At 40.5% G+C, this 26,220-nt stretch overlaps 1 protein-coding gene across 20 annotated transcripts in view; it reads right to left on the reverse strand.

The window, feature by feature from the left end:
- The window catches only part of LOC117208878 (CUGBP Elav-like family member 4), a 535,997-nt gene that overhangs the window by 9,500 nt on the left and 500,277 nt on the right, over window positions 1–26,220 (reverse strand). For 16 of the 20 annotated variants that reach the window (XM_033450368.1, XM_033450366.1, XM_033450372.1 and 13 more), the window contains 5 exons: window positions 18,313–18,392; window positions 6,666–6,809; window positions 6,135–6,267; window positions 4,112–4,279; window positions 3,331–3,432 (listed from right to left, as the gene is read on the reverse strand). In XM_033450368.1, coding sequence (XP_033306259.1) covers window positions 3,331–3,432; window positions 4,112–4,279; window positions 6,135–6,267; window positions 6,666–6,809; window positions 18,313–18,392 — 627 coding nt within the window. The remainder of the gene's footprint in view (window positions 1–3,330; window positions 3,433–4,111; window positions 4,280–6,134; window positions 6,268–6,665; window positions 6,810–18,312; window positions 18,393–26,220) is intronic. The other 4 variants (XM_033450371.1, XM_033450361.1, XM_033450357.1 and 1 more) reach the window with 3 other exon arrangements.

Below are 26,220 nucleotides of genomic sequence, written 5' to 3' on the forward strand. Positions count from 1 at the left end.
AAAACGATTTTATAACAACGTTAGATCATACGATGATGCGTAAAAAACGTTTATATCGAATAATTCGCATTTGTAGATTATACTTTGGAACGTCGACGTTAATCATTTTGAAGCTCCTATCTGCTTTGGCGTACGATTCGGATTAGAATGTCAAACGATAATTTTCGTTTGTTGGTATTTGAGCTTAACACGCGGCCAATTATTTTTCAAGTCGACCCAGGCCGGACAAAGATGTTGAATATTTTTGGAGATCAAAGATTAACTCGTATACCCTATGTATGCTGTGACAACGAATTATAATTCCAGGAAATACAACAGCGTAAATGTAACAAGCAGCAACATTAATAAAAGGTAAACTGCATGGTCAACGTCAATCGAGTTAATGCGAAATTGCATTGTCGTCAGCAGCGAGTCGAGAAATAATTATGGTAGAACGGTTTATAATTCGTTCGTAACAAACGTGGATGAACAATGAAAACACTGCGTTTAATTCAGCAGAAACACGGAAAACCAAAAGAGAAAACTGAACGCGATACTTTGCGAAATTATGGCCATGGTTCGTCGAATTAATGAGAAGAGTCTCGGACCGTCAGGTGAACTCGAAAGTAAACGAAAAAAAGTCACTAGACGAGCAAGTCTCTTTTCCATTAAAGCGTCTAGCCGCGTTCGTTGCGGTGTTTTCCACTACAACGATATTCGACCCTCAACGTTCTCATCGTTCCACGACTTTTAACACGATACTTTTGTATTTTGCAACGCTCCTATCCGATATTACCGACATTAACTGTCACGCGATATCGCTTCAAAGTCCCGTTACCCGTTCTGTCCGGCCTCATTATTCGCCGAGTACGCATATCGCGACTATCAAAACTATACGTGTGCGTAACTAACGGCCAGTTTAAATCAACGTTTAGAACGCAACGACGTTGAAGGAAATATCGACGGAAGGAACAGGGCCTAGCTGTACAATAATTGACTAACCAACGATTTCACTCGTAGAACCTTACTTCGAGTAAAATTCAGTCGTAGAACTTTATTCTATCGTTGTTCTACCATCGAGTTTCTTAGACGGGCAAAGAAAAATCGTAGAATATTCGAGATTACGTACGCTGTTATGAAACTTTTCGAGATACTCTCGATCAGGCACATTTATATCGCATAAATACGCGTTGAAGTTGTAGGTTGCAATGGATAAACGAGCACTTTACCGCATGATATTAGAGAAAAGCAATTATAACGGCATTAATTATACCTTGGCAAATATTTAAAACGCGCGCGATTGATATTTGTTTGTGACGGATAAACGTAGAGAGGGATGGTCAGCGGGGGCGGAGCGAAGGGGTTTGGTCGTTCGCTCTCAGATCAGAAGAGGTAAATTTTCGCTTGGAAATTAATTATTTCCGTGCAAACATTGCTTTAATATATTCCGATTGACGTTACCGGAGGTTTCGGTCCAACGATGGTCCGACGTTTGGCGTATGAAATAAATACGCCATCATACGTCGGTTACCATTCGCCCGGATAGAGGGACACACGATATTTCGGATTGCTTTTTTTCCACTCGCTGATCTCCACGGCCTGTGTACACTGGACGAAAATACACAGAAAAAGAATATCCTATTTTTGAGTCTTTGGCAAACACGGGAAACCAGCGCGGTCTCCGCGTACGGACGTTATACCTCAAATTTGATGAATTTCTGCCAATTCCGCGTGCACGTATAGAGACAGGAAAGATACATGGGTAGAAAAAGGGGGTCTCTCCCCGATGCTAATAGACGACCAAACGAAAAAGAATACGGGATGACGGACAACGTAGGGGAAACTTGTACAAAACTACGTATAGTGTACGCTGTACCTGTCTATTTCTACAACCACTAAAAACCGAGCAATTCGTCTAAATTTTGCACGTTACGAGGATAAAACGAAAAAAAGAAAGACTTTTAGAATTTTAATTGGGCATTTAGTCTTGCAAATTAAAAGAATATGGCGAACTTTCACTGTACGATTCCGCACAGATTTTCGACGCGTACATTCCTACTAAAATATTTGTTAGGACGACGAATTTTTGCGGGTTTTTCGCTGCTTTGCAGTCGATAATGACGCGCGCTCATGAAACTTGGTGCTGGTGAAACAGCAATTCGAATGCTCCGTTATTAATTTAACCATTGGGACAGAGAATTCATCAAACCCCTGTGTTAATTGCTAACGGTGAGCGGAACGAATCGAAGTATAGTTATACGTCGTGTCGACACGCTGATTAGACTGAAACGGAATCGTCCATTTTGATGTTGGTTATTGGATTATGATTCCTGCCGGTGTATCGCACTTTGATGTAACATCGTTCGGTTCTTCGACATCCTAGCCGATTACATGTCGGCGTGTTGTCTGCGTTTTAATGAACATGCACGATACATGATGCGCTTAAGAGTTAACAATATATAATGTACATGACGCCTATATAAAATAACATCGAAGATACACTGTAGCAGCACACCAGAAGCGTTATATAACGACACGATGACGCGACACGTCTATATAATATGCTTATATGTTATAATATACACGTATGATCATAATGATAACGATGAAACATTTGTGCTCTTGTACATGTGTATAGATATGTGCATGTGTATATATATATTTATATACATTTTTGTATTATATACGTATATAAATGTACACATGCGACCATAGTTACATGCAACAGCCAGAAACGCGACCAGCGGAATCGAATTTTTCAGAGTTAAGTGCTCGAGTGCTCGGATAAAAGCATATTAAAACCGAACGTTCCGATTCATTTGCTCTTGCGTCTTTAGAATCTGTTTCCCCTAATGAGACGTCCTTTGAAAACATGGAAATCGTTCACCGAATAATTAATTCGACGTAAAATATCGTCCACTTAATGTACGCTCTCGTTGAAAAAGCTGAAAGTACATCTAACAACGAACAGAATTACCGTTTTCCGAGACTTCCACGGTAGGATCGCGTTTTCCCGATTGCATCGCTGAAAGTATCGTATTCATGGAGAAACGAAAGCTTGGATCATGCATATAAGTAATAACATTTTCGAATAATATCTCGAGTTGAATAGGCAACGCGATAATTTTCATTCGATCTTTTCCTTTTCTTTTCTTTCGGTCAAAAAACTCGTTACAGAATCCGATTTGGATCGCTGTTTCGAGGCTAGCTTTGAGCTTCGTGCTGTTATCGAAAAAGCACACTATGAAATGCGTTCGCTAAAGTTCCGTGAAAACTCTTTGCAGATACGAAGGCTTGACGGAATTCTCGATAAGACGAAGGGAAAAAGTAAATGGGGAAGAAAAAACTTACCGACACCGGGGTAGGGTTGCATTCCAGGATACGCGGCGGCATGCTGGAGTGCCGCCTCCCCATTGGGCAGCCCTTGTGCTGGAATGGACAGATGGAGGGCATCTACACTTCAGTAAGCTCAGCTCTTATCGAGGACGGACCTATGTCTAGGGCCCCTGTCGCAATACGTACTGACCAATCGATATCGCACGGTATCGCGTATTCTTGGATCCCTCGTTAGCTTAATCTGATTCTACAGGTATGCGTAAGGCGAAATGGGAAATTCGGATACCGATTCTAAGATTTCAACGTTACGTTAACTTTCGTTTTGCATCGAGAAGCGCATGAAAGTGTATAGTCGTGTTATATTTACGCGAGGTGATCTTAACGCTTGCGTACGTAAGTCCTTTGTAGGAATATCGTTTCAAAATTTACCTTCCGATCAATATATTCGTATGGCTTTACTACAAATATGGAAATCAGTACCTTTAGAAGGAGCATTACTAATAATTACTATTAATCGTCGATAAAATATGTACGCGCGTGTTCAAAATTCTCGCAACTAAAGTCCGATACTTAACATTCGCGTATACGACGTTCGCTGCAGCGTCCACGTGAAATAGCGAAGAAAAAGAGAATGGGAAAGATTTTTTCCCACTCGGAGAGAAAGAATCGAGGTAATGTGGTACGTGTCTAGGGCGAGGTTACTCGGTTCTCATAGCAAAGGCAAAATAATAAAGTCCAGCGTCGATTGGCCGAGCATTGCGCAGGGGCGGCACACTGCGCCTGAGTTGATACTCACGTCCCGGATAGGTCTGCGGTATCCCGTTGGTGTAGACACCAGGATCCGAACCTGCTGGTTGACCATTCGGTGTTTGTGCAGCCATGTTGAAATTGGGCATCGTTGGCGATGGTAACGACGGTATCGCCCCGTTAACCGGCTGCCCTGTACCGGTACCTACGAGCAAACCTGATCAGTACACACCGGTTACCCTCTTGCTCTTACAACACCGACCTCAGTCACCCTCCCGACGCGCGACATCGGATCGGCAATGATCATGCTTAGCTAGTTGCCCTCTCTGTACATCCTGTCAACCGATTTACGGTATATATTTACGGTATATACTGTATAATTGGAAGGACGTCAGATCGAGTTTGCGGATGATCCGTATGCCTCGCGTCGCGTTTGAGGGTCCGTATGATCTGCAGATTGCCGGAATATTGATCCGATTTTAGAGCTAATAACGACTCACGGTAGAATACTGTTCCACGAGTTAATGATCCGGCCTCTGAGCAAATCGACTGACTGTTTTCTTAGGATGATTAGATCGGTAATCCGGACCGAAGATCGCTATCTCGGTATCTGCTTAACGTCTACCTTCGATGTAGCGCGTTTGAGCAAGTACGAAAAGTAAACGAGCATTTGGGTGTACGTATCGGTGTGTTGTTTGTAAAGGTGAGGGGTAACGACTCAAAGTTTCGTGCATATTTTAAGCTCTTCAAACGATAGGTTGTTGGCTTAGAAACGAACCATTATACCCTTTAAATAGATGCGTTTCGACCATGAATAATCGTTTTACGGTTCCGTCATTTTTAATCGATTTACCCTTGCAGCTTCGTTATCGGTATTTAATAAATTCTAAAAATTATTCCATGTTCAGATACATTAACATCTCGTGTATTAAATATTTTTTCAATTTCACGCATGTTATTCTGCGGACTCTGTTTCGTCCTGTTTCACGGACTGCGAATTAGATACGTTTTTCAAGAAAATGATTTGGAACACGCGAAGATAGGTTTAAAGGAACGGGCACGACATTTCTCGTAACGATGAGAAAACGATAAATAAGTGAAGTTTACTAATATCTAAAATCAAGCGCAGTTCAACAGTCGAGTAATTCATCGCGTATCCATAAATTCGTGCAAATCCATGGAAAATCTTTTCAACTACATCCATCGTCTTGTATAAGGTACTCTCTGCGGATGAAAAATCCATAATGACAGGTACGATGACGTCGTATTTCAGTAGAAATAAAAGCGCAGAGGCTTGGCAATCTGCAAGGCTGGTAAGCGGAGGAAAGATCAGAAGTAGGTGGAGAAGAAATAAAATATTATTTCCCTATCAAAGGGTATTACGTTTCGCTTGACGAGACTCGACGTATACCAGAGAGCGCTTGTCGAGAGCCGATTTCCGTGCTTAGTTTACCTGCCTCTGCTATTTCGTTCCCTCCTCTTGTGTACGCGTTGAACGAATGAGAGAAACCGGAAAAGAGAAGACAGCGAAAGAGGCGAAGAGGAGGGAAGGAGGGTTAGGAAAAAGGGAAGGAACGGTGCTACTTTGGCTTTTCCTCCTTCCCGTTCGCGGCGAGCTTTCGATAAAGTTTCGCGGTACTGGCAATATCTTTCGCTCGAGTCACGCTCGGTGAAAATGTTGTATTGATTTATGAGCCGGTTATAAGGCAACGGACTGTACACTCTTGCTGCCGCGAGATCTGTGGAGGAATAAACGAGGGGAGAGCGGGATAAAAGAGGGGAGATAAAGAAAGAGTTTCACGTCGGTGAAACTGGAAAATTTCGCAACAAAGTGTACATACGTGCGTGTATATTTGTGGAACTTAAGTTAAAGTTTTTCCCTCGCGTGTCCCATTTCTTTGAAATAATTTTACGGAAATCGCAAGTTTCTCTTTCTTCTCGTACTTTGAAGGATAATTCCTTATTCGAAATTAAATACTCGAGTGATACACAGAGACTGTTTAACGCGGACGTGTTTAAAATATTGATATTCGATCTGTCAAAAGAAAGAAAAAACCAAAAAAGGAACGTACCAGAAGTCGGTGGAACCACGGGATTTGGCATGCCATTTAACGCGTGCGGTAGTTGCCCAGCACCGACCAGTGCCGCCATTGGGTTGATGTACGTCCCTTGTGCTGTCGCAGCAGCCATGAGAGCTGCTTGCTGCTGTAAGTAGAACATTTATATCGAAAATGTATTCAAGAAAGAGCGTTCTGTTTGGATTACTGCAAGTTAGTTAAGAAATAAAACTTTGGTACTAAGTAATATTTAAATGGAAGTAGTTGGAATTCTGCCGATTTAATAGAAATTTACCGAATAAACGTCAAATACACAAATTTCAATATAGATCGAATATAGATGCATAGAAAAATCGAAATGTCCGAATGTACGTATATTACCGGAAATGTTTTGCAGAAAAATTAAATCAGCACGTTGGTATTAAGCATCGTCGATCGTTTTTAACAAGACAGAAACAATTATAGGTTGTAGGATTCGCGATAACGAGAACCAGCCAGACGGGGTAATATGGTAACGCGAGAACCATTAACCATAATGTGACCCACCTGAGCATAAGCGCCGTAAGCGCCGAACTGATTGAAAACGAAAGGGTTAAGGAGGCTCATGTTCCCAGCCATTTGCTGCATGCGTCTTAGTTGTCTCTCTTTCTCAGTATCTGCGAACTTTACCACTAAGCTGGATGACGCTCCCTGAAATAAATCATTTCAATATGTCGGTTATCTGTTATAATCGATATCTGACAAATGTTATGCAAAAAATGATTCTAAAAATATAAATATTCGCGGTTTAGAAATTATTTGGTCAAATCGGCAATAGGCTATAGAAGACTGATGCGAGAACGCTGCTGTACAATCTATCGTTTGAGGATTATGTTGCTCACAATGTAAATTGCCATGCTATGACAAGCAAGTCTGAAATGCAAGATCAGATACTGCTGTCGGACGTGCCGGTTCGTAATTTCCATGAGACGAAGCGACGCTGTAGCAAGGGGATTACCGTCGCCGACGTAAAGCCGCATAATTTTCTAGAACCTCGCATTTTCTTCGTGACCGCGTGCGCGTTTCTCATCCTCTATAAATTTATAACACGTAGAAAATTTGATAATAACATCGCTTCGACAACGGACGTGATTATCAAAGAAAATTACGGCCTTCTTCCCCCTATTACTTATTGGAAATTAATCGTTCTACTAGCAAACTCGTTTCCATTAAACGTGTGTACCAATTTCCTTTTAATACCTGCCGTTTAATTCGTAAAACGTGAATAAGTTTGCCCATCCAAAATAGTATTAAAATCGAGCGAAAGCAAAGGGACGCGGTATTTATAGTATCGTTTTCATATATAAATTATATATAAATTTCATATATAAATTTCACGTTATAAATTATTTTGCATGACCATTATGAAAAGGTATGCTACTGAAAATTCGAAAGAATTTTCCTTTCAGAAAATACAGCAAAGTAATATTCTATTTCTAAATTTCATTTATAGCAACAAGAGAGACTGTGTAACTACATAATAAGCCGAGGAAAACTGAATAAGCTAGGATCTATTATACTTGATCATAGTAGAAACCTCAGAGTATTCTACAGATAGTTAGCATAAGATCTTTTTCAATGGAGAAAACGCGTCTCCTTTTGAGATGTTTACGAGGATACGTAAGACGATGATGTTCTCACCACGTCTAAAATATAAATGGAAAGGCAACAGGTGGTCAGTGGCCATTGTGGCTGCGGAGAAAAGCTCAGCTTTCGAGGTTCTGGTGATATATTATATTCACGTCATCAATGCAAATGCTGGGCGTGTCTGAGTTTATATAACGACGGTAATATTGTAACCCGTTGATACGCTCGCTGAAATTTCCTCTTCTTGTCACGCGATTTTCCACGGTTTATCCATCTATTTCTTTCCTCTGCTTGGCAATCTTTGTGCTGGTTTCATTTCATCTTTCGTGGTCTTGTGTTTTCTTTCGTAATTCCTTTTCCTTTCGTTTGACAGTTATTTCAAATGTATAGTTTTACTCTTCAATTTTTAACACAGTATAAATGCATAATGCGGAAAATATTGCCTGCACGACTATTCTGATCGTCCTTTGAAATTTCCATTACATTTTCTTAATATGCTGTTATATCACAAAGAAGAAACAAAAAGAAAAAAGAAACTAGTCCAATAGAGGAAAAATATGAAAAGGCAACGTGGTAGTTAAAGCGAACCTAAAAATCATGGGTTCGAATTTCGATGCTCGGATTTCTTCCTGTTGCGAGAACGTTTTTCTTCCGTTTTACAAAATAATGTTTCGTCGTGTAAAATACACGATGAAAATTAAAACGGAGCGTTCTAAAACCCACTGTCTAGAAGTTGAAACATAAAGTTGATGATAATTTTAAACAATCATACTTTCACTCTTTATTTCGAAATGGTGAAAATACGGACGATAGTGCACGATGTATAATATCAGCTTAAAGTGGTCTACAATTATATATAACCGAAACTGTACAGAATGCTTTTAAAATGCTTCTAAAACTGTACATGACTCACGTTAAGACACGTTTATACGTTCGAACGTCACAATGACACGTGTCTTTGTGTATTAAAAATGATGCGCAATGATTCGAGTAACCCAACCACGCGCGAACTTGAAACACTGAATGGAAAAGGATGATCCAAGAATTGGTTGAATCGCTCAACCATACATTATAATCAGTGAAGATTTTCCAGAGAGTATCATCGATACTGCCAAATTGTATGAAGAGGATATTGTGTTCGCCATAAAGAACGTGTTTTCTTTTTATTATTTTTGGCGTTGAACATTTCGGGACGTTGTGAAAGGTACAATATACGTGGATTCGAAATTTGCAAAACTTTTTACGGCTTTTTTTTACCTTCTTTTAAGTCTCTTACACAGGGTCGTCAAATACCGCTGACAAAATTAGCTCGTATAAAAATTTATAGATTTGATGGAGTAATGTAGAGGTAGGCGTTGCCGAAGCAAAGTCGATTTGGTTAAAACGTTAGATTTTTCGGACGAGAAAAATTGAAATACCTTGTACAATCCGTCAGTTCCACTGTTTTCTGTTATATACATACATATGTATAATAGTAACTTTTCATTTTGCAAAGGTGTACAATGCTGCTACATATATATTAAATAGCAAAGTAACAACCAGGAGTGTACGTGGTACATACTACTTTTCAATTAGCTTTGGATAATATCGAGTGAAAAATGGATGGATCGAATACGTTAATGGTTCAGCAAGTTCGAATTCGTAGGATACATATATTAAAAGCTTTCAAACGGGGTGACATTATTCATTTGGTACTGATTTTCATTAGCATTTTACGCGAAGTACCACTTAACTCTTGGTCACACGTAGCTATGTGGAATGCAATCGGTGTTCCGCGAAGGTTACAGAAGAGAAAGAGCAGGAAAGGAAACGACTGGCTCGCAATTATTAAAAGTTTCGTTTACAGCCAAGTCGAATAGGGCCAAACGCGCGTATAACCGCGGCGTTCCAAGGAAACCAGAATCCGGCCGCAGTTTACAAGGCATAAAAGTTATGCGGGTTTCATGGCTGGATACAACTTTCCACATTACTGTAACTAATATCAAGAGTATCCGGCGAAACTCATACGTGTTATTTCTCTTCCCTTATTCGAGAAATTCTGAGACTCAAGTTAAAATATCTTTAATTTTGACCGCGTTTGGTGAGAAGCAGTAATATCGACGATCATATTATTATCGACGAACATCGTTGTTCCGACGAACGTCTCCGAAAAACGTTTTATAAATTTCTCTCCAACTATCGCTAATTACAGTCCACTCGCGCATTGTTTTTTGATCGGTTTTAACAGAAAAAAAATCATGGAACGAGATAATTTTGAAATAGCTTGTTTCGTCGGATTATGTCACGGTAACCAGTTTTTTCCTCCTAGGCAATGGCGGAAGGATGCACCGGGGCAATCTCAGCGTCGAGGTCATTGGCGATGGGAAAATTCGCAGGGCGAAAATATTCAGGGGCGTTCCTTCGTAATGCTGGGAAAAATATCGACAGGCTAGAGAACGACCGTACAGAGGAGAGCAGGAAGAGGAGTGGGGAGGATATTTTGTATTCTCTATACAGGCGAAGCCGCTCGAACAACTCGTTATGCGCCGTGAAAAGCATCGACGCGTGTTGTTGAGGAAAATAATTTGTCTCGCGTCGACAGCCTCGAAGCGTGGAAGGCCTTCTCTCTCTCTCTCTCTCTCTCTCTCTCTCTCTCTTACACACAGACACACATACACATTCTCTCTCTGTCTCTCTCTCTCTCTCTCTCTCACTCACTCTCTCTGCGTAGCGATGGCTGGCTAAGTCGCGTGGCATATATGACATTTACACAGGGCGCACGTGCACATCGATATACGTATAGAGGCTGACAGACGGGGAGAGGGGAGGGAGAGGGGGCAAGAAGGGTGCCGAGGTCGTATCAGAGCCAGTGAAGCCGAAGCCTCATTATTGGGGGATTACGGTTCATTAATTCCGATCCAACGTTCTGAACTACACGCGAAAAGAAAAAGCCACCCCAAGCGATATCACCAGGAGAACGTTTGAAGCTTCCACTCCTCGTCTCGTTATGTTTGTACACTTTACCGTGTAGGTTGTCTCTTTAAAATCCGTGATACAAAAGCACAGTCTCGTTATAGTGCCGAGTACAAAGTCTTCGTTACACGAGGCTCAGCGAGATGAACTTTATACAGTTGAAACAGTTCTCGGCTTTTGTAACGTTAGATCGTCGGAAACGAGTCGAGCATCGATGCTTCTGATTCTTTCAAATCTGCTTTCTCGCTTTGTGTTTAGCGACATTGTGAGCTTGATGAAACTGTTCCTTTATTCGCGTTACATTGCGTCACGTTTGTTACGGTATTTGTTCAATTCCAGCTAAATGCATTAAAAATTTGTAATCTAATTAGCTATTAAATAACGTCGTATAATTTACAATTACAATGCAAACGATAGCGATACACTTTTTATCGTAAAATTAAGAAACTTCGAATTACAGAACATAACGATACGCGATGCCAAAATAAGTACATATTTTAATGGACAGACAGTGTTCAAATACGCTTTAACGTCCGACGATGAGAGACGTATCGAAACGAATCTTTTAGCCAAATTCGCACGATCAGCAAATTCGATGTAAACCAAAAAATCTCTTAGTCGTTCGAGATTGGTAGAATCTTTGAAAGTAAAGGTACGGCTCAGAGAACCGCGATATTGCAGCGGACCTGGCAACGGAATGAAGCAATTACGTACTGATTGGAGGTTCTCCCGTTAGCTGCACCATCACACTTGCCAATTCGCCAGCTGGTAATTTCAATAGATACAACTAGAACCGCAAGACTGGCCGGAACGCCGATTGCCTCTTGTCCACGTGATTCTCTGTTGGAATCCGAATCGAAGGGATGGATCTAAACTATCCAATTCTCTGGTGCATTTCAAATTACAAGTTTTACGCTTTAGCCTGCCAGAGAAAAATCACCTGACTTAGCACTTTTTCCATTTCGTCTCGTTATATATCGGGATAATACGTGAAAGGATCTAAGATATATCAATGAGAAAAGTAAAAATTACCCGTCTTAACGTTCGTCTCGTACTTGTTAGATTATAGAATTTTCAAGAACGTTGCGCGATATCCTATAACGACGAATACATTTTTTGTCCGTGGAAATTAAGTAGGAAAGATCGTGAATGGATTTCGTTTCGATTATAAAATGGCAATATCAGTTTCTGCTCGAAACTCGCGGATGATGTTTCGGTAAGGAGGGTTCCCCTTAATTACGAGGGTAGCCCCGTAAATTTGGAGAGCAATCAATTCAAGGAGACGTAAATCCTATCTGCAATAATTTAATCTTTACTCGTTAAATGTACCCATAATAATTTTACTTTTCAGTCACGTTACATCCCACGTAACTTGGTGCAAATCGATCGTCTATTTTTAAGCGGAAGCTTCGAGATACCGGTTTAATTCGCTCCAATTCAAATTTAATCACGATAATAGGGATATTAAGGTACGCTCCTTAAGAACGGTTATCCTTTGGGTAGAATCGAGGGGTATCGTATCTTCGCGTTTCTTTCTTTCTTTTCCACCTTGCTTTTCTTACCCACGGGATTTGGTCTCCTGTTCTGACTCCCGATAGAAAAGACTCGCCAAACAAGTAACAGTTGTATAGGAGATAAAAGCAATGCAATTACGAGGCCGCCGAGGGAATTACTCAGGGAATGTCTTTAATTAAATGTTGGAAGCAGTTTCCGAGCCTCCGTTAATGCAGAGACAATTTCCTTCCATCCACATTTCGCTCGTTTCCTCTCGAACAGAAAGGAACATCCGTTAAGGCTCGAGGGCTACTCCCCACCATCGATGCTACACGTCCATCTACGCAACATACGCTTCTACCTTTCTCGGTTCTTAAGATCGCGCACCTAATCGCGCGTGTCGATGTTTCTACCAAAAGATCTTTCGTCGAATCAAATTCAAATTTTCTTCTTTGTCGCGATGGCAATTTGGCAATTACATTTGCCAAAGAGAAATATATTTTTCATATTTAATTATTAATTTATCGTCACCGATTATTGAGGATGCTGCGTAAAGTATAAATCGAGAATTAGAAGTAGATTCGTTAAGTGTTTATCTTCAAAATACGGTAGAACGTCATGAAACAAAAGAGCGCGAGAGAGAGTGTTACTGAGAGTGGGTGTTGTTCGTAAAAACCGCGGCGCAACTCGATTACGATAAACGTGATAATAATACATCAGTTATCCATTATCCGGGTAAATCTTTTAGATAAAAGGGTCAAAGAAAATATCTTATCCGAAACGATTACACGATAAAGCCTTTTTTTTTACTATTGAATAGATTTTTGTATATTTATTGCGATCGTTTGTGTAAAATTGAGAAAATGTCAGATTTTTCAAAGTATATACCACGTACTAAGGGTAAATTCGGTATTTCAGTGATAAGTAATTTTGACGACAGAATAGATTGAAAAGTATCGGAAATATGAAGCGTACGCGAGGAACAAGACGTTGTTTAAATTCGTTCCCGCACGCGTTTCAGTATGGAAGAATAGCGGCGGGGGTGGGGGGTGGTGGGAGTCTTTTTATTCCGAGCACTTAATTTCCGAGCGGTGGCAGCACGCCCGAGGGTTGGCGAGGAAAATAAAAACGGAGCAACGTTACGTAAAATTCCTACACTGAAAACGACTGTGTTACGTTCTGGCACGTTTTAGCCAGCACCGTAGCAAAACACTTCTCCCGTACGTTTGCTTTTATTACGAGGCATTTCAGGAGTTTGCAGAACCATGAGTGGGTGAACGGAGAGCATACCGCGGGGAGGGTTCGCGAGCGTGTCGTGAGGCGTGACAAGAAATGTCACACGCTTCAGAAGATATAACTACGCGTGAGGCCAGCGCTTGCTCGCATTCCACCGGTGACACGAACCGCGAGAGACGGACCGCGAACCTCACAGAAATATTGAGCCCCAGGAGAAATATTGCCCGCCGCGTGACGCGTGAACACCCTGTCAATTCGAGTAGAGCAAACCGCATTATACGGCTCGATGAGCTTCCAGAAAAAAAATGATCGGGGAATTTGTGCGACATGGCTAGTAATTTTTCACGGTAATAACCCTGGTTTAATGATCGATCAGTTGATATCCATGCTATGATTTCGAAATTGACCCATCCCCGATACCAACAGAGAACCCCCCAGAGAAATATTGTTCCTCCACAATATAGATGTAAATTCAGCCCTTTTTGACAGGAAAACGATTGATTTTCCAAGCATTGCTTTCAAATTGCTTCTTTTTACATCCATATTATGCAAACTTCTAAATATGTACCTCTTACATATTTGAACGATGCCTGGCTTTCTTTGGCATTTCAACGGTATGTCAAAAGTTTTTCTGTACTTTAGAAAGTTATATTCGGATATATTAGAGGAAAATTTTGCTTCAGAAATAGTTAGCTATATTGAAAGAAAAAAAGTTGAAATTCATAGTTTACCAATCCAACAGTGATCGCGTGATAGAGTTAAAAATATGATATTTTTATGCTGACCGATTGATAGAAACTTACAACGCTTTCACTGAGAAAAACGGATTGCGGAAACCGTAAAAATATTGCTCCGTAAAGTTACTGCACGAATCCGTCGTCTATTCGAGCAACGTAAATCATATTACACGGTTACTGAATCCGAAGTGAAAAATGTTTACAGAACTTCGGCCGTATAAAGTAGCAGTTTTTTTCGCTGGAAGAAAAACTGCAGTATTGACACTGCGAAATATTAACCGCAATAGTCGCGCAAAGTTACTCGACGAAGAGAAGTATTATCGCGTGATCCCCGATACAATAGACTTTACAATTCTTGATATACGAATACATCCAAGAATTTTCTATTTCTTTAAATTAATATTAAAATCTAAATAATTAAGTTACTTTTTGAGTAAAAATAATAAATTGATTGAAACGTGTTTTATTATTTTCTACTTTTACCTCATATAAAACTTATTTATCCTTTTGTGCATGTAGTTTTAAAACACATAAGCGAAAAATCGATGATATCTCCTTCATAGAAGAATAGCATAAAAGCTGTATTACCGTGATCTTCAATTTATGTACTACACGCTTTTGATAACACGATATAATCCGAATCCAAAATTATTATTATTACGAAAGATACTATAGTATCGATGTTACGAAAGCCATTGCCTTCTATCTTTGTTTACATCCAGCCCACAAAATCTCTGGCAAGAGTTTTACGTTTAAACATATAATACGAGTGAATTTTCTATACATTACGTCATCGATTCTTCACCGACGGTAGAAATATCGAACATTTCTGTCAATACGCGTTTTACTGCGCCAAGTTTTACTACGAGAGCAGCAATTTCGTTGAAGTAACGATAATAAATTTTGTATAGGATATAAAGATACGGAGCCAAAATTGTGTGGAAAGATGTACAGAATCGTGTGCGTAGATCGAGTCACATCAGACATCGTTACATGTATTTAGCTTAAAAAATTCAAGGCATTACAAGTCACGGGGTTAGTTCGAAGAACGGAATAAAGTATAAAATTAGGAGTACAAAATTATCATCTACATTTAATATTGTTTTATCTTCCAATAAAGAAAATTTAAGGCAGGATATTTCGAGGAAGGTACATATTTCTAACCGTACACAAGTAGCGTACCCGACTCATGGTTATACCGAGAATATTCTCGTTTAACAAGGACAAAGTTCGAGATTTTCCTCTCCTAAGTCTCCTGTGTCTGCCCTTGGCTCGTTCTCTTTCGATATAGAGAGTCCTTGGAATGTTCCGGCCTGAGATCTCCAATATCTGCGAGGCCCCAACGCTATTCGCGCATCCCTCGGTTTAACAGGCCTTAATCATCATAAGAACCTTCCTCCAAGGTCTGAACGTTTTCGTCCTATGACCAGTTAGCTTGTATCCTGAAGCATTCCAAGGATATACTGTATCATCGTGCCACTTAATCGCTCACTCCTTATGCGAGCGATTGTCTGTTGAACGTTTCGCTTAAATACCAAATAAGCGAGATATTTAGTTGATCGAATGTGTATAATATTTCGATGTATCGGTTTTCCACTGTTTGTTATATCTCTACGCTTGTGAAAATTCCCTTTGCTATCGCTGCTAACTACTTAGGATAAGATATAAATTTCTATCTCAATTTGACGATTGTGCGTGTCAGCGTATGAAAGAATCACATTCGCGTACGAGTAGACACGTACGTACATGAAATAGAACGGGAAACTGAGGATTACAACGTGTCACGAGAAACTATATCGAACGCAGTCGAATTGAATTATCCTTACAGCGTTAAAATATCGTTCGCTGTCTATTATGTGAAATATCCTTGTAGAACGATTCCGTTAAAATAATTATTTACCGAGAGAACGAATCGTTCATTTTATAATATCTTCTTTGATAAATTGCGTGAATATCGAATCCCAAAGTTTTCAGAGACAATATTCGTACTACGTTTCGGTTTAGGAAGCAGAGTATTAAGTAAAGTGACAATCTCTCGCAAGGATTTAGATGACAAAGATAAAAGAAAAATGTGTTCTACAACGGTTTATACGAAAAATGGATGGACGATAAAATTTTAATATAACTTCAATTTAGTAGGTTTAACGAGGGTACCGCGCCGTTCCGTCGATTATGAGCGTTTCTACGAGGCTAATAAATCTAGAATCGTCCTAATGAAACGGCAAACTGCGTGTCTCGTTCCATCCTACGTTTTGACACTCCCGAGCCACTCGATGGGACGCGATGAAATCTCGTAACGTTGGTATCAAGATTTGCATAATTCGCAGTGATAATTAAGCGATCTGCATATTACGTTCCGCGCCATGTCAGTTTCTCTTTTAAGGGCAAATAGTCCCTGGCACGATCCTAAAGTTCCCCTTCTGTACCCACAATTTCTCCTCGTGTTTCGCTATTAGATTAGAGCGTTGTAACGAGTAATATTCACGTAACAGCCTCGCATCTGTCCCCGCCGCGCCCTTCGGCTACGATGCAATTCGTGATTTCATACACGAGGCACACGCGTGACACGGAACGCGAATTTCTCGTTGATATTGGAAAATACGGCACTGTCCTTTTTTTCTTCACCCGCCGTCGGACTGATGGACGGCGAAACAATTGCCGGATACATCGGAAAATATCGGGTGTATATGGACTTTCAACGGTTCTCCTACTTCGTTGCATTCGTTTCTTTGTACGTCCATAGTAACACGAATTGCACCGTGTGTATAGTTCACAGTTACGAAGTTTCTCTACGATTTTATGTGATCGGAAATGTTCTGTTCGTGTTTCATTTACACGAGATAAAGCTGAGTCAATGAGGTGAAGAAAAATACGGAAAATAGAGGACATTTTGTTTTTTTTTTAAATTTCTATATAATATAGCATATCTAACAAATACACGGTTGATATCGCTCTCAATTTTAGCAACGAAATTTTAAAAGTGCAAACTTGGAGTGTCCGTCGACAAGTAATCCATCATACACCGGCTGTTTCCGAGGGTTTTCAGCAAAGTTTTGAGTAAAGAATCATGCGAATAAATCAATATTTTGATTAAAACGTAGCTAATAGTATACACTGTCAAAAATGATTTTTAATCGTAGGATACGAAGATACATGCCGCGTCTCTACAGTAGTACGAAACAGAATATCCAGTTCTGTCATCAGACACGTTATGCGCTTCTCATCATCCAGTAGTATCTTTCTGGTAGTCGACGTTTCATCATTAATCGTCGACCGGTTCTATCAAGCGTAATCCTAATGAACGAGTCCAACGCCAAACTTCGACACGCTAATAAATATGAGCAAATAACTGCAGTACGATAATAACGGCGATATTGGAAGAGGAATGTTGTATGGTCAAGTTCGGCAAGCGGCTTTGCGAACTTTCACCAATCAGCAGGTGGAATCCCGAACGAAACTCACTGACAATTCAATTACAACTGGGAATTCCTGGTCCGACCCTAAGCTGAGAAAGTTTGGCGGTTTGATAGAAGCCATAGGAGATTCAGCGACGGAGAAGGAGGTAGCCCATACTTCTCCAAGTGTTATGCAGATTTCAGTTTGGCCAGTCATTAGATTGGAACCACGGTATGTTTGCATGCATGACAGTCATTACGAGGGTTGTCCACCCTATACAATTTACCTGTTCCATAGAACGGTCATCCATGAATCCGTGATACGCACTCGTCGTTTCTATTACTTTCAACTCCGTTTATCGTCTTGTGCGTACTCATTTGCTTTCTACTTTCGTTTATTTATGTTTACGCAATTTTCCTAGTGTCATCGATGTTTGTCTATGTATATTTAGCGTATATAATTGTTCAATTTGACACGAACATGATAGAATCTTAGATACCTCCTTAAAGTTTATAGATACTTTTCTGTACATTATTACTTTACTGTATCCGTTGGGAATCAATTCGTACGTTGTTTAAGAAAACCACAGCAGCGATATCGCTGCTATTATTTCACATATGGTTTTTCATTAATTTGAAGAAAACTGTTTCGTTGCTGCACAATAGAACTACGTGTCCATTGATTTCATAAAAATTTCAAAGCGTTTTACACCAATTTCCGATGTGTTTAGAAAAACAATAGCTTCCACTCACCGGCATAGTTTGGCTACCGTGTAAGGTATTGATCGCCGCTAGCGCTTCTTGATGCGATGAAAGTTTTACGAATGCACAGCCTGAAATAGAAAGAGAAATTTCGTTAATATTCGATATGTGCTTGTGCGAAACAAACAATTAAATAATTAGCGTTATTGACGACAAAGATTTTCGATTATCCGAGCGATACTGATCTGTCTGTGGTTCGTTTTTACGAACGAAACTTGAAAATATACGCGCGGTACATTCGACACTGGTAAAAAGAGAAAAAAAGGACGAAAATCGTTTTATCTGGAAAGAGAATACGCGAAGGGTGGGCGAAAGAAGTTTCGTTTTCACCATTGTCACAGAGTCGAGACCATCTCTAACGATGATGGAACGATTAATCGCCCCTACTCCCTGCTACGCGTGCTTATCGTTTATAGTTAGATGGAGACGCGAAGACAAAGAACTCGAGGGTGCTTTGAAAAATTGACGCGCCAGCGGAGCGCAACGTGCACTTAATAAAAGATGTTTACCACGAACGGAGAAACGCTCCGTTATCCAGGACACCACTCCTGGTTTCGAGCAATAACGGTGCGTATCACAGTGAGCAAACGATCCTGAAAAATTACTTCTATCTACGATCGTTCGCAAAATAATCTAGAATACTTTGTCACGCCCGTGGGCAACGATTTTTAAAAAAGTAAATAGGTGGTATACTATTTAATTAGTTTACTTCTATAACCGCTATCATATCCTTTGGTCATGTTATATTATATAGCTAAAATTTTCTCTCATAAAGGAATATATTCGATATTCCCAGCTATTTCGAGTTTCAGATTTCGGCTCGTATTTGCTAATTAAAAAAATTGTATTTGCCAAAGACAAACTAGGATGATCGTTTTGATGACGAATGAAACGATTTGCACGGCTGATGATATTTTTTATCGGATATATGTATAATAAAATCCTTTGCTATTTAACCGTTTCTACCAAATTCGGTGTGTTTTACGGAATGGGAATTCGGACAAGAACGGCGAAGAATGTCCGAAATCGGAGATAAGAGCGATCCAAAGTGTAGGTAGGTGGATAAGATTTTCTCGCGACTCAACCCCTACCGTTCACCGACATCGCAAGAATTTGTCCGAGCTTGCGAGCTTGTTCTGGCCCATCCCGCTATTCCTTCTTGTGCAAGCGAAATCTCCGACGAGGCTCTCGAAGACGATGCGCTCTTGAGATTTTTCTCCACCGCTTTGAAGCAGACGGGTAGGAAGGTCGCGCGGAAATAAAAGAGTCGAATTTCTCGAAAGTCCGCGTTCCTATACGTATAAAGGCTGGCGCATATGTATTTTCTCTATTTCTTTCTTCGTGTACACACGTATACTTGTTCACGTGCGTACGTATGTCGTTAAGAACACGTATATATGTATAGCGTACTTATATACACATGTGTCTATGCGACGCATGTGTTTGTACGTGTATCTATGTTCGACGAAGCGGCTCCTTCTCGCCGGCTCGAAAACTATGTTTGCCCCCTCGAACAACGGCGAACAACAAACACTGGACAAACCGCTCGGCCCTTCGCCGACGACGACGATGTAGACTGGTTTCGTGGATCTCTCTCCCCGTTCCCATTTCGTCTCGAACCCTTCGTCGACCCCTTCGCGACCCTTTCCTAGACCCATCCGTTCCACTGTTCTCTCTTCTCTTTCCCCTCTTCGCCTGTGTGCCACCACAGCCGGGTTCGAACCAATCGATAACGCCTGCGAGACTTTCCACTCATATATTTGATTGCTCGGCAAACATGTCTAAGTTTATTCTGCGGCCCCCCATCCCTATCCCGTTCACTCCCATCGGTCGTCGTCGAAGCGCTAACGCGCGCTGCTTGCGCCAGTATACCGGCGAACGCTAGACTTTCCGATACGTTGGAAACTCTCCAAGGGGGGATGATGCGAAACCAACTTTTCTTCCTTTTACCTCTTTTTTTTTATTATCCTTACGCTCGGATAATTTGATCGTATTAGAGCAACGTGTTTGTGGTCGTGAATGAAGACGCGATAATTGAAAACCGAGATGACTCGTCGCATTTCAATTTAGACCGGAGATAATCTTTGACTGTGATTTCATCTTCGCGGTCAATTTTCACCGCTGCCTTATCGCAGTTGATTTCTCAAATTGAAAATCGAGTTTACATGATTATTTGTCTCGTCCCGGTGTTAATGCCGCTTCCCTCGACGGTAATTCTACGGTAAACGCATGCTTATTTGTTTTACCATAGAAGTAGGACCATCGTTGATGCAATGTAAAGATATAACACAGTAGTGTGACCGACAAACGGTTTTTATGCAAACTCGAATGAAAAATACCTCGAAATGTTGTAAACCTCGTGGCACGTACGTTCGAATCGCGAACAGCGAAATACACAGCAAATCAATGCTGTATATTTGTTTCTACAACAGTTGGAAGTGAACCGTGCATGGTCAACATTATCATTCATTCACGGTGTACTGAAATTTTAAATAACAATAATTACGCCTGTTCACAGAAAAAACGTGCGGTTCGAAATGTTAGAAAAGCGTAATCTCGTTTTGGTAACCTTACATAATCGTACGTACTTTATTGAATTTTTATTTTTATACCGAAGCAAAGGTATTTCGAGAATTATTCCAAAGAATGCGGCAGAATGCTGACCACAGCATTGCGTACTTTGTTCTTATTAGACAGTGGTGTTCATCGACATATAAACTTCTCGTTAAATTTAATTATTACGCTTCGTGACACGACATGGAAAGAAATTTCGTTCTCTAGTTTAATTAAGAGTTAAAAAAAGAAATAAAGTAGGTAGTTTTACAAGCAATAATGTACAAGCAATAAATATCCCCTAAAAATAGTATCATTTGGATAGGCGTTTGCACGCAGCTCCGAACACGTTCGGTTAGTATAGGGGTTGTTGGCACGCGCCTGAACGTTTTCGGGCGTTTCTGTGTCAATGGGCGGGGTTCTTATTTTGTTAATAGTTTCGGGTCACTAGCTAAATGAGAAAAATAGGCTAGTGGCCATGGGAAACGCGCAGCAGGACGCGAGTATATGGAATAGGTTACACAAGATTTAATATCAAAGCGTTCGTTTTATTTTGTTTGCCTTGATATATTTAGAGAGATTTCCTGATAACGTGAAACGGCGTAACGATAATATATGCATAGCGGAATGAAATTTCGAAAGTCCGATTAAAGCGATTATCGTTCAACGATATTGCATATCGATCGGTGAAGTGTATCGTATTTCTGACATTACTGATCCGTTTTAGTATTAGATTATGAACTACTTTTGAGTTTACGTATCTTTAGATCAATCGTTCCTCTATCTATTAAACGCTGAACATTTATCCTTCGCGTTTGTTCTTTGTTCTAGAAATATCTACTTCTGTAAATGATATGTTTAAATCATTTAATACGTAAAAACGACGAAATTAACTTTCGCATGATGGAAATCATCGCAAAGAGCACTAGTCCATTGTTCACTGTGCAAAATCCAGACACTTTTTGGTATACGAAAGAGTAGAAAAGAGCAAAACGGGGTTACGTGTAAATCGTTTGAACATATGCTTGATAACTACCGTTTGAGTTACCGGCATGACATGTAGCTTGTGTGCCGACACCGGGAACCGGGACCAAACGAATCAATTTCATTGATGAAGCTACTAAATCCGGCGCGGGTTGAGCGCGAGCACTCGTAATTGGTACAACGATCGGTTTGGTACAAAGTACATAGAGCAGGGATGCGTCGAAGCCAGAAACGAACTAAAAAAAAAAAAAGGAAAAAGAAAAAAGGAGAAGGATAAAAACAAAAAAGCAAACGCGTAAGTGTACGCTCATACGCTTATTCAAAGTACGAGAGAAATAGCGAGACAAAGAGAGCGTGCGGGACAAGCGAAAGCAGAGGTAGGATAAGGGGCGGGATTAAAAACGCTGACAAAGTTACTAAACACTCGTGTGCTCAGCCCTTTTTATATTCGCGAGATGAAACCAGGGTTCGCGGGGAGAGGACGGAAAGGGGAAGAAGAGTCAGAGAGAAAGGGTGGAAAAAGGGAAAAGGGAAAAAGGAAAAAGGACGAGCATCGAGGCTTGCAGGAGCTCTCCAAAGCCTGCGGAAAGAGAAGCACAAATGCAAATGTAAACGTCGAGGAAAGAAGATACAGAAAGTGTGGATATAGTATATGGCGGCAAACTAGGAATTCGGTATAAGAGATTTGCAGGTTTGCCACAGGGTAGGCAACGGGGATAAGAGGAGAAGGGAGAAGGGAGAAGGAAGGGGGAGGAAGGGAGAAGCAAGACATGTAAATCCAACGAGAGATAAACAAAAAAATATAAAAATGAATACTGTGACCTTTACAATGGAGAATGGACGAAGATGGACAAGGTTCGAGAAGTCGTCTCTTCAATTTTTTTATGAAACTAAAACCTCCTTTGTGTGCCGTTCTCGTGAAGCGTAACACTTTCTGGCATAAAGAGTACTTTGAAAAGGAGCTTGAAATATTGTTTGCCTGCTGTGAAAGCACTGTTCTATCGTGAAAAAGTATTCTTATACTCTGAAATGAGTTCCTGCTGGTATAAACGAATGTTCGAAATAAAATACATATGTAATACACCTTTGATCGCGATACACACTTGATTAAAAATAAATGTAAGGACGTGTCCTTTGTTAGAACAATATCGCGGAATTTTACGTATAATATTTCCACTTTAGACGCAAAGCTATCGTTTTTCTATCATAATGATACTGATAAACGCAAGATTTTCGAGTTGCACAGTTTTATAGTGCCTTTAGAATTTCCTAATCTCTGTCTATGACAAATTCGAAAGTACTGTATAACGTTGACAACGTAACTTTAATATTTTATTAACATACCTAACACTGTAATTAATGGAAAAGATATTATGAGAATGTTATTTTATCGAAGACATATCTACTTCTACATGGTAACATCGATTTTGGGTTACGTTCGATACAAGAATTTGCTGCGTATTTGCAGAGAAATAAAATAAGACACCAGTGTAGAATGCAAGAAAACGTGCAGTACAAGCCGAGAGATGGTAAGTATAACGTGGAGACACGAAATGCCATTGTAATACGGACACGGGCGAATCCCGAAGGGATGCAGAGAGAGAGAGAGAGAGAGAACGGAAAAGAAGACGGAAGAAAACAAAGAGGTAGACACGTACGAGAACGAAAGGGACGTGACAACACCCGGAAAACGGCGTTGCCACGCTGTTATTACGAGAAGATAAATTTCCTACCGGAACGTCTCTCTTTCTGCATTCCGAAAATATCGCGATGTCTCTCATTTTCGGTGGCACTCAGGCAAATCACATTCTACTTACGTAACCGCTGGACATTTCTTCCGCCGCGTCTACTTTACGTCTACTTTATGACACGTAGAATCATAAAATATAACGATATTTTAACGAAAATATCAAGACTGAAGAGGTTACGAAATCGTCTATACCATTACGAATTTTGATCTTACATCTGACAACCAAACGGTTAACGTCTCTTTAAATTCACGATATCGAATACTCGAAATTCCATTGATACCAAAACTCCGTAATTTTTGCAACGAGAGACGAAAGTAAGAAAAAAATTTTATTGGAAAAATCTGGAAGTGCTTCTTCCGCGATATTAAACATCCGAAGTGTGTCACGTCGAAAGAGAAAGATAAGGAACTGGCAAGGAAAGTATGCCGAAGCATCCCTTTACGGTCGTTTTGTAATTGACGGGAGCCTATGCCCGTTGGGAGTGGCCTTTCCAGCAGATTCATCTAGATTACAGTGCAAAACTACTCTCCGCTTGGCGTATTTACCCGGCATTAAATTACACAGACGGTCGCGCGCGTCGACGAGGGTTGAGCGTCGTTCGGCGCTTTACCGGTTTACTTTCATCACATCCAATATTGATCACGTCCAACGTATACGCTTTATTTATGCAACGCAGCGTATTGTTGTAGCGACAACTACGGAAATCGTGTCCCGGTTTGATCAGCGGCATCACATTTACTTTGGATTTTGTCGAAGCCTTCTCTTGTTATCTTTCTGGCTACCTCTGGCATTCAGCTCTGACCAAGGTTTAACGCGTTCTTCGATAGACCAATTGTGATCGTGTTGCAAAGAAGGTCGGTCTCTGCCGAGTACGTACCTAGAAATAGCGATTTAATCAAACAGCCGGTCTTTCATGAAATCCTGCTGGCAGTGCAACTATTGGAACTAGTAAATAACCGTTGGTCATTCTTTTTTTTTCACAAAGCCGTCACATGCTATTCCTATTACCATTGCGTTTCGGAATATGTAAATGACGTGCGCCCGGGAGAATTGAAATCAAAATATTCATCGCGCGTAATATCGATTTGGCCGGATTCGCTTTCTAAGAATTCGAATACGTTCCCTGGAAAAGGTATAGTAGCATTCCGCTACAGCTTCGACTACGGAAATCGGGAACCGCTTTGATCCGAGTGTCGCGTTTACTGTGAATTTCGTCGAGGCTTTTTGTCGCACCTGTTCAACCCTTTTTTCCTTTTTGCTGTAGCTGCAACAGATGTTTCTTGAATTTTTTAAGGGCGTGTAAAAGGAATACGAGTAAACGCGTACGTACGCATAAAAATCTGCAAATATTTGTTACAAATTTTTCTCGGCACGTGCGACGACTCTGTAAGGATAAACCCGAATTTTTACTTTTTGCGAAAACAAAATTTCATATTCATTCAACTATACAACTGTGTACTTCATTCTTCAAAATCGTATACGATTTTTACAATAATATCTCGATATATATTTTACGTGCGCTAAAATTTCCATGGTCTTTACGGACTCGTCAACTGTTCCATTAGATTCCTAGTTATAGAGTGAATGCACAATTTTCGAAATACCACGAGTTCGTTACGGTATGTTGCGCAATTCGCTCTCGAGTAATTCCGGTAATACTAGTAATCATCCTGTCATCGAGTTAAGCTCTGACAAGCTCTCGATGTCTTTCCGTTCGCGGTTCAGATCTAAAATGGCGGTTGTTGGAACATAGGGTAAGGTTTCCGACTTCCCATGGGGAATCTCTGTTTTTCTTGTTCGAACGCGGCAAATACAGCCCATACTTTCCCACCCTTATCTTCTTCGCGGCTATTCCGTCACAAGGCATCCTTCGTTGCTAGTTATTTTTCGTAACAATTATCATGACTTCGACGATTATATCTATATGTATATATATATAATCGAAGTCATATATATAATTTATATAATTTCATATTTTAGCAATTACTTAAATTAACGACGCGCAAACGCAGGTATTAACACATCGAATTGCTTAGTGCAATCACGAAAGAATCTACGAAAGATTAATTAATAAAACCGGGGTTCGGTTCCCAGTCGATTTACATAGTAATATCCGGCGCCTTTGCGTACAGACGGTCGATCCTAATTTGAACGAAGTTCAAAGTGAAAATTTCCCGTCGCTTCTGCACGATTGCACTGATTTTCTGTGTGAGCAAAGTAGGATCTGCACGCGCAAATGGGCGTGCAGAAATGACCAAAGAGAACAATAAGTCGGGAGCTTTAGAAAAGAGAAAGCGGCATATTGTCCTTTGGAGGTCATAAAGGAAGTCGCGGTGAAGGCACAGGGAGTCCTGGCATATCGTGGCAAGGGGGAGGATCTGGTGGAAGGAAGGAGAGGAGGGGTGGACGTTTCGAGGAGTAAAAAGAGTCGAAAGGAAAGGGGGATGCAGTGGAGCAAAGGAGAGTCTCCGGGCTAATTAAATAACTAGCAAAGTCACCTAGCAACTTGGCACCTCGACCCCGAGTCCATCCCCTTTTCCAAGTCCCGCGGTCTTTCTTACTGCTGGCTTCTACGCTTCCGTCTGTCTTTCTCTCAACCCTGCTTTCGACC

This window comes from Bombus bifarius, unplaced genomic scaffold, assembly GCF_011952205.1.
Source record: "Bombus bifarius isolate JDL3187 unplaced genomic scaffold, Bbif_JDL3187 scf7180000008163, whole genome shotgun sequence".
In the NCBI taxonomy this organism is placed as follows: Eukaryota; Metazoa; Arthropoda; class Insecta; order Hymenoptera; family Apidae; genus Bombus; species Bombus bifarius.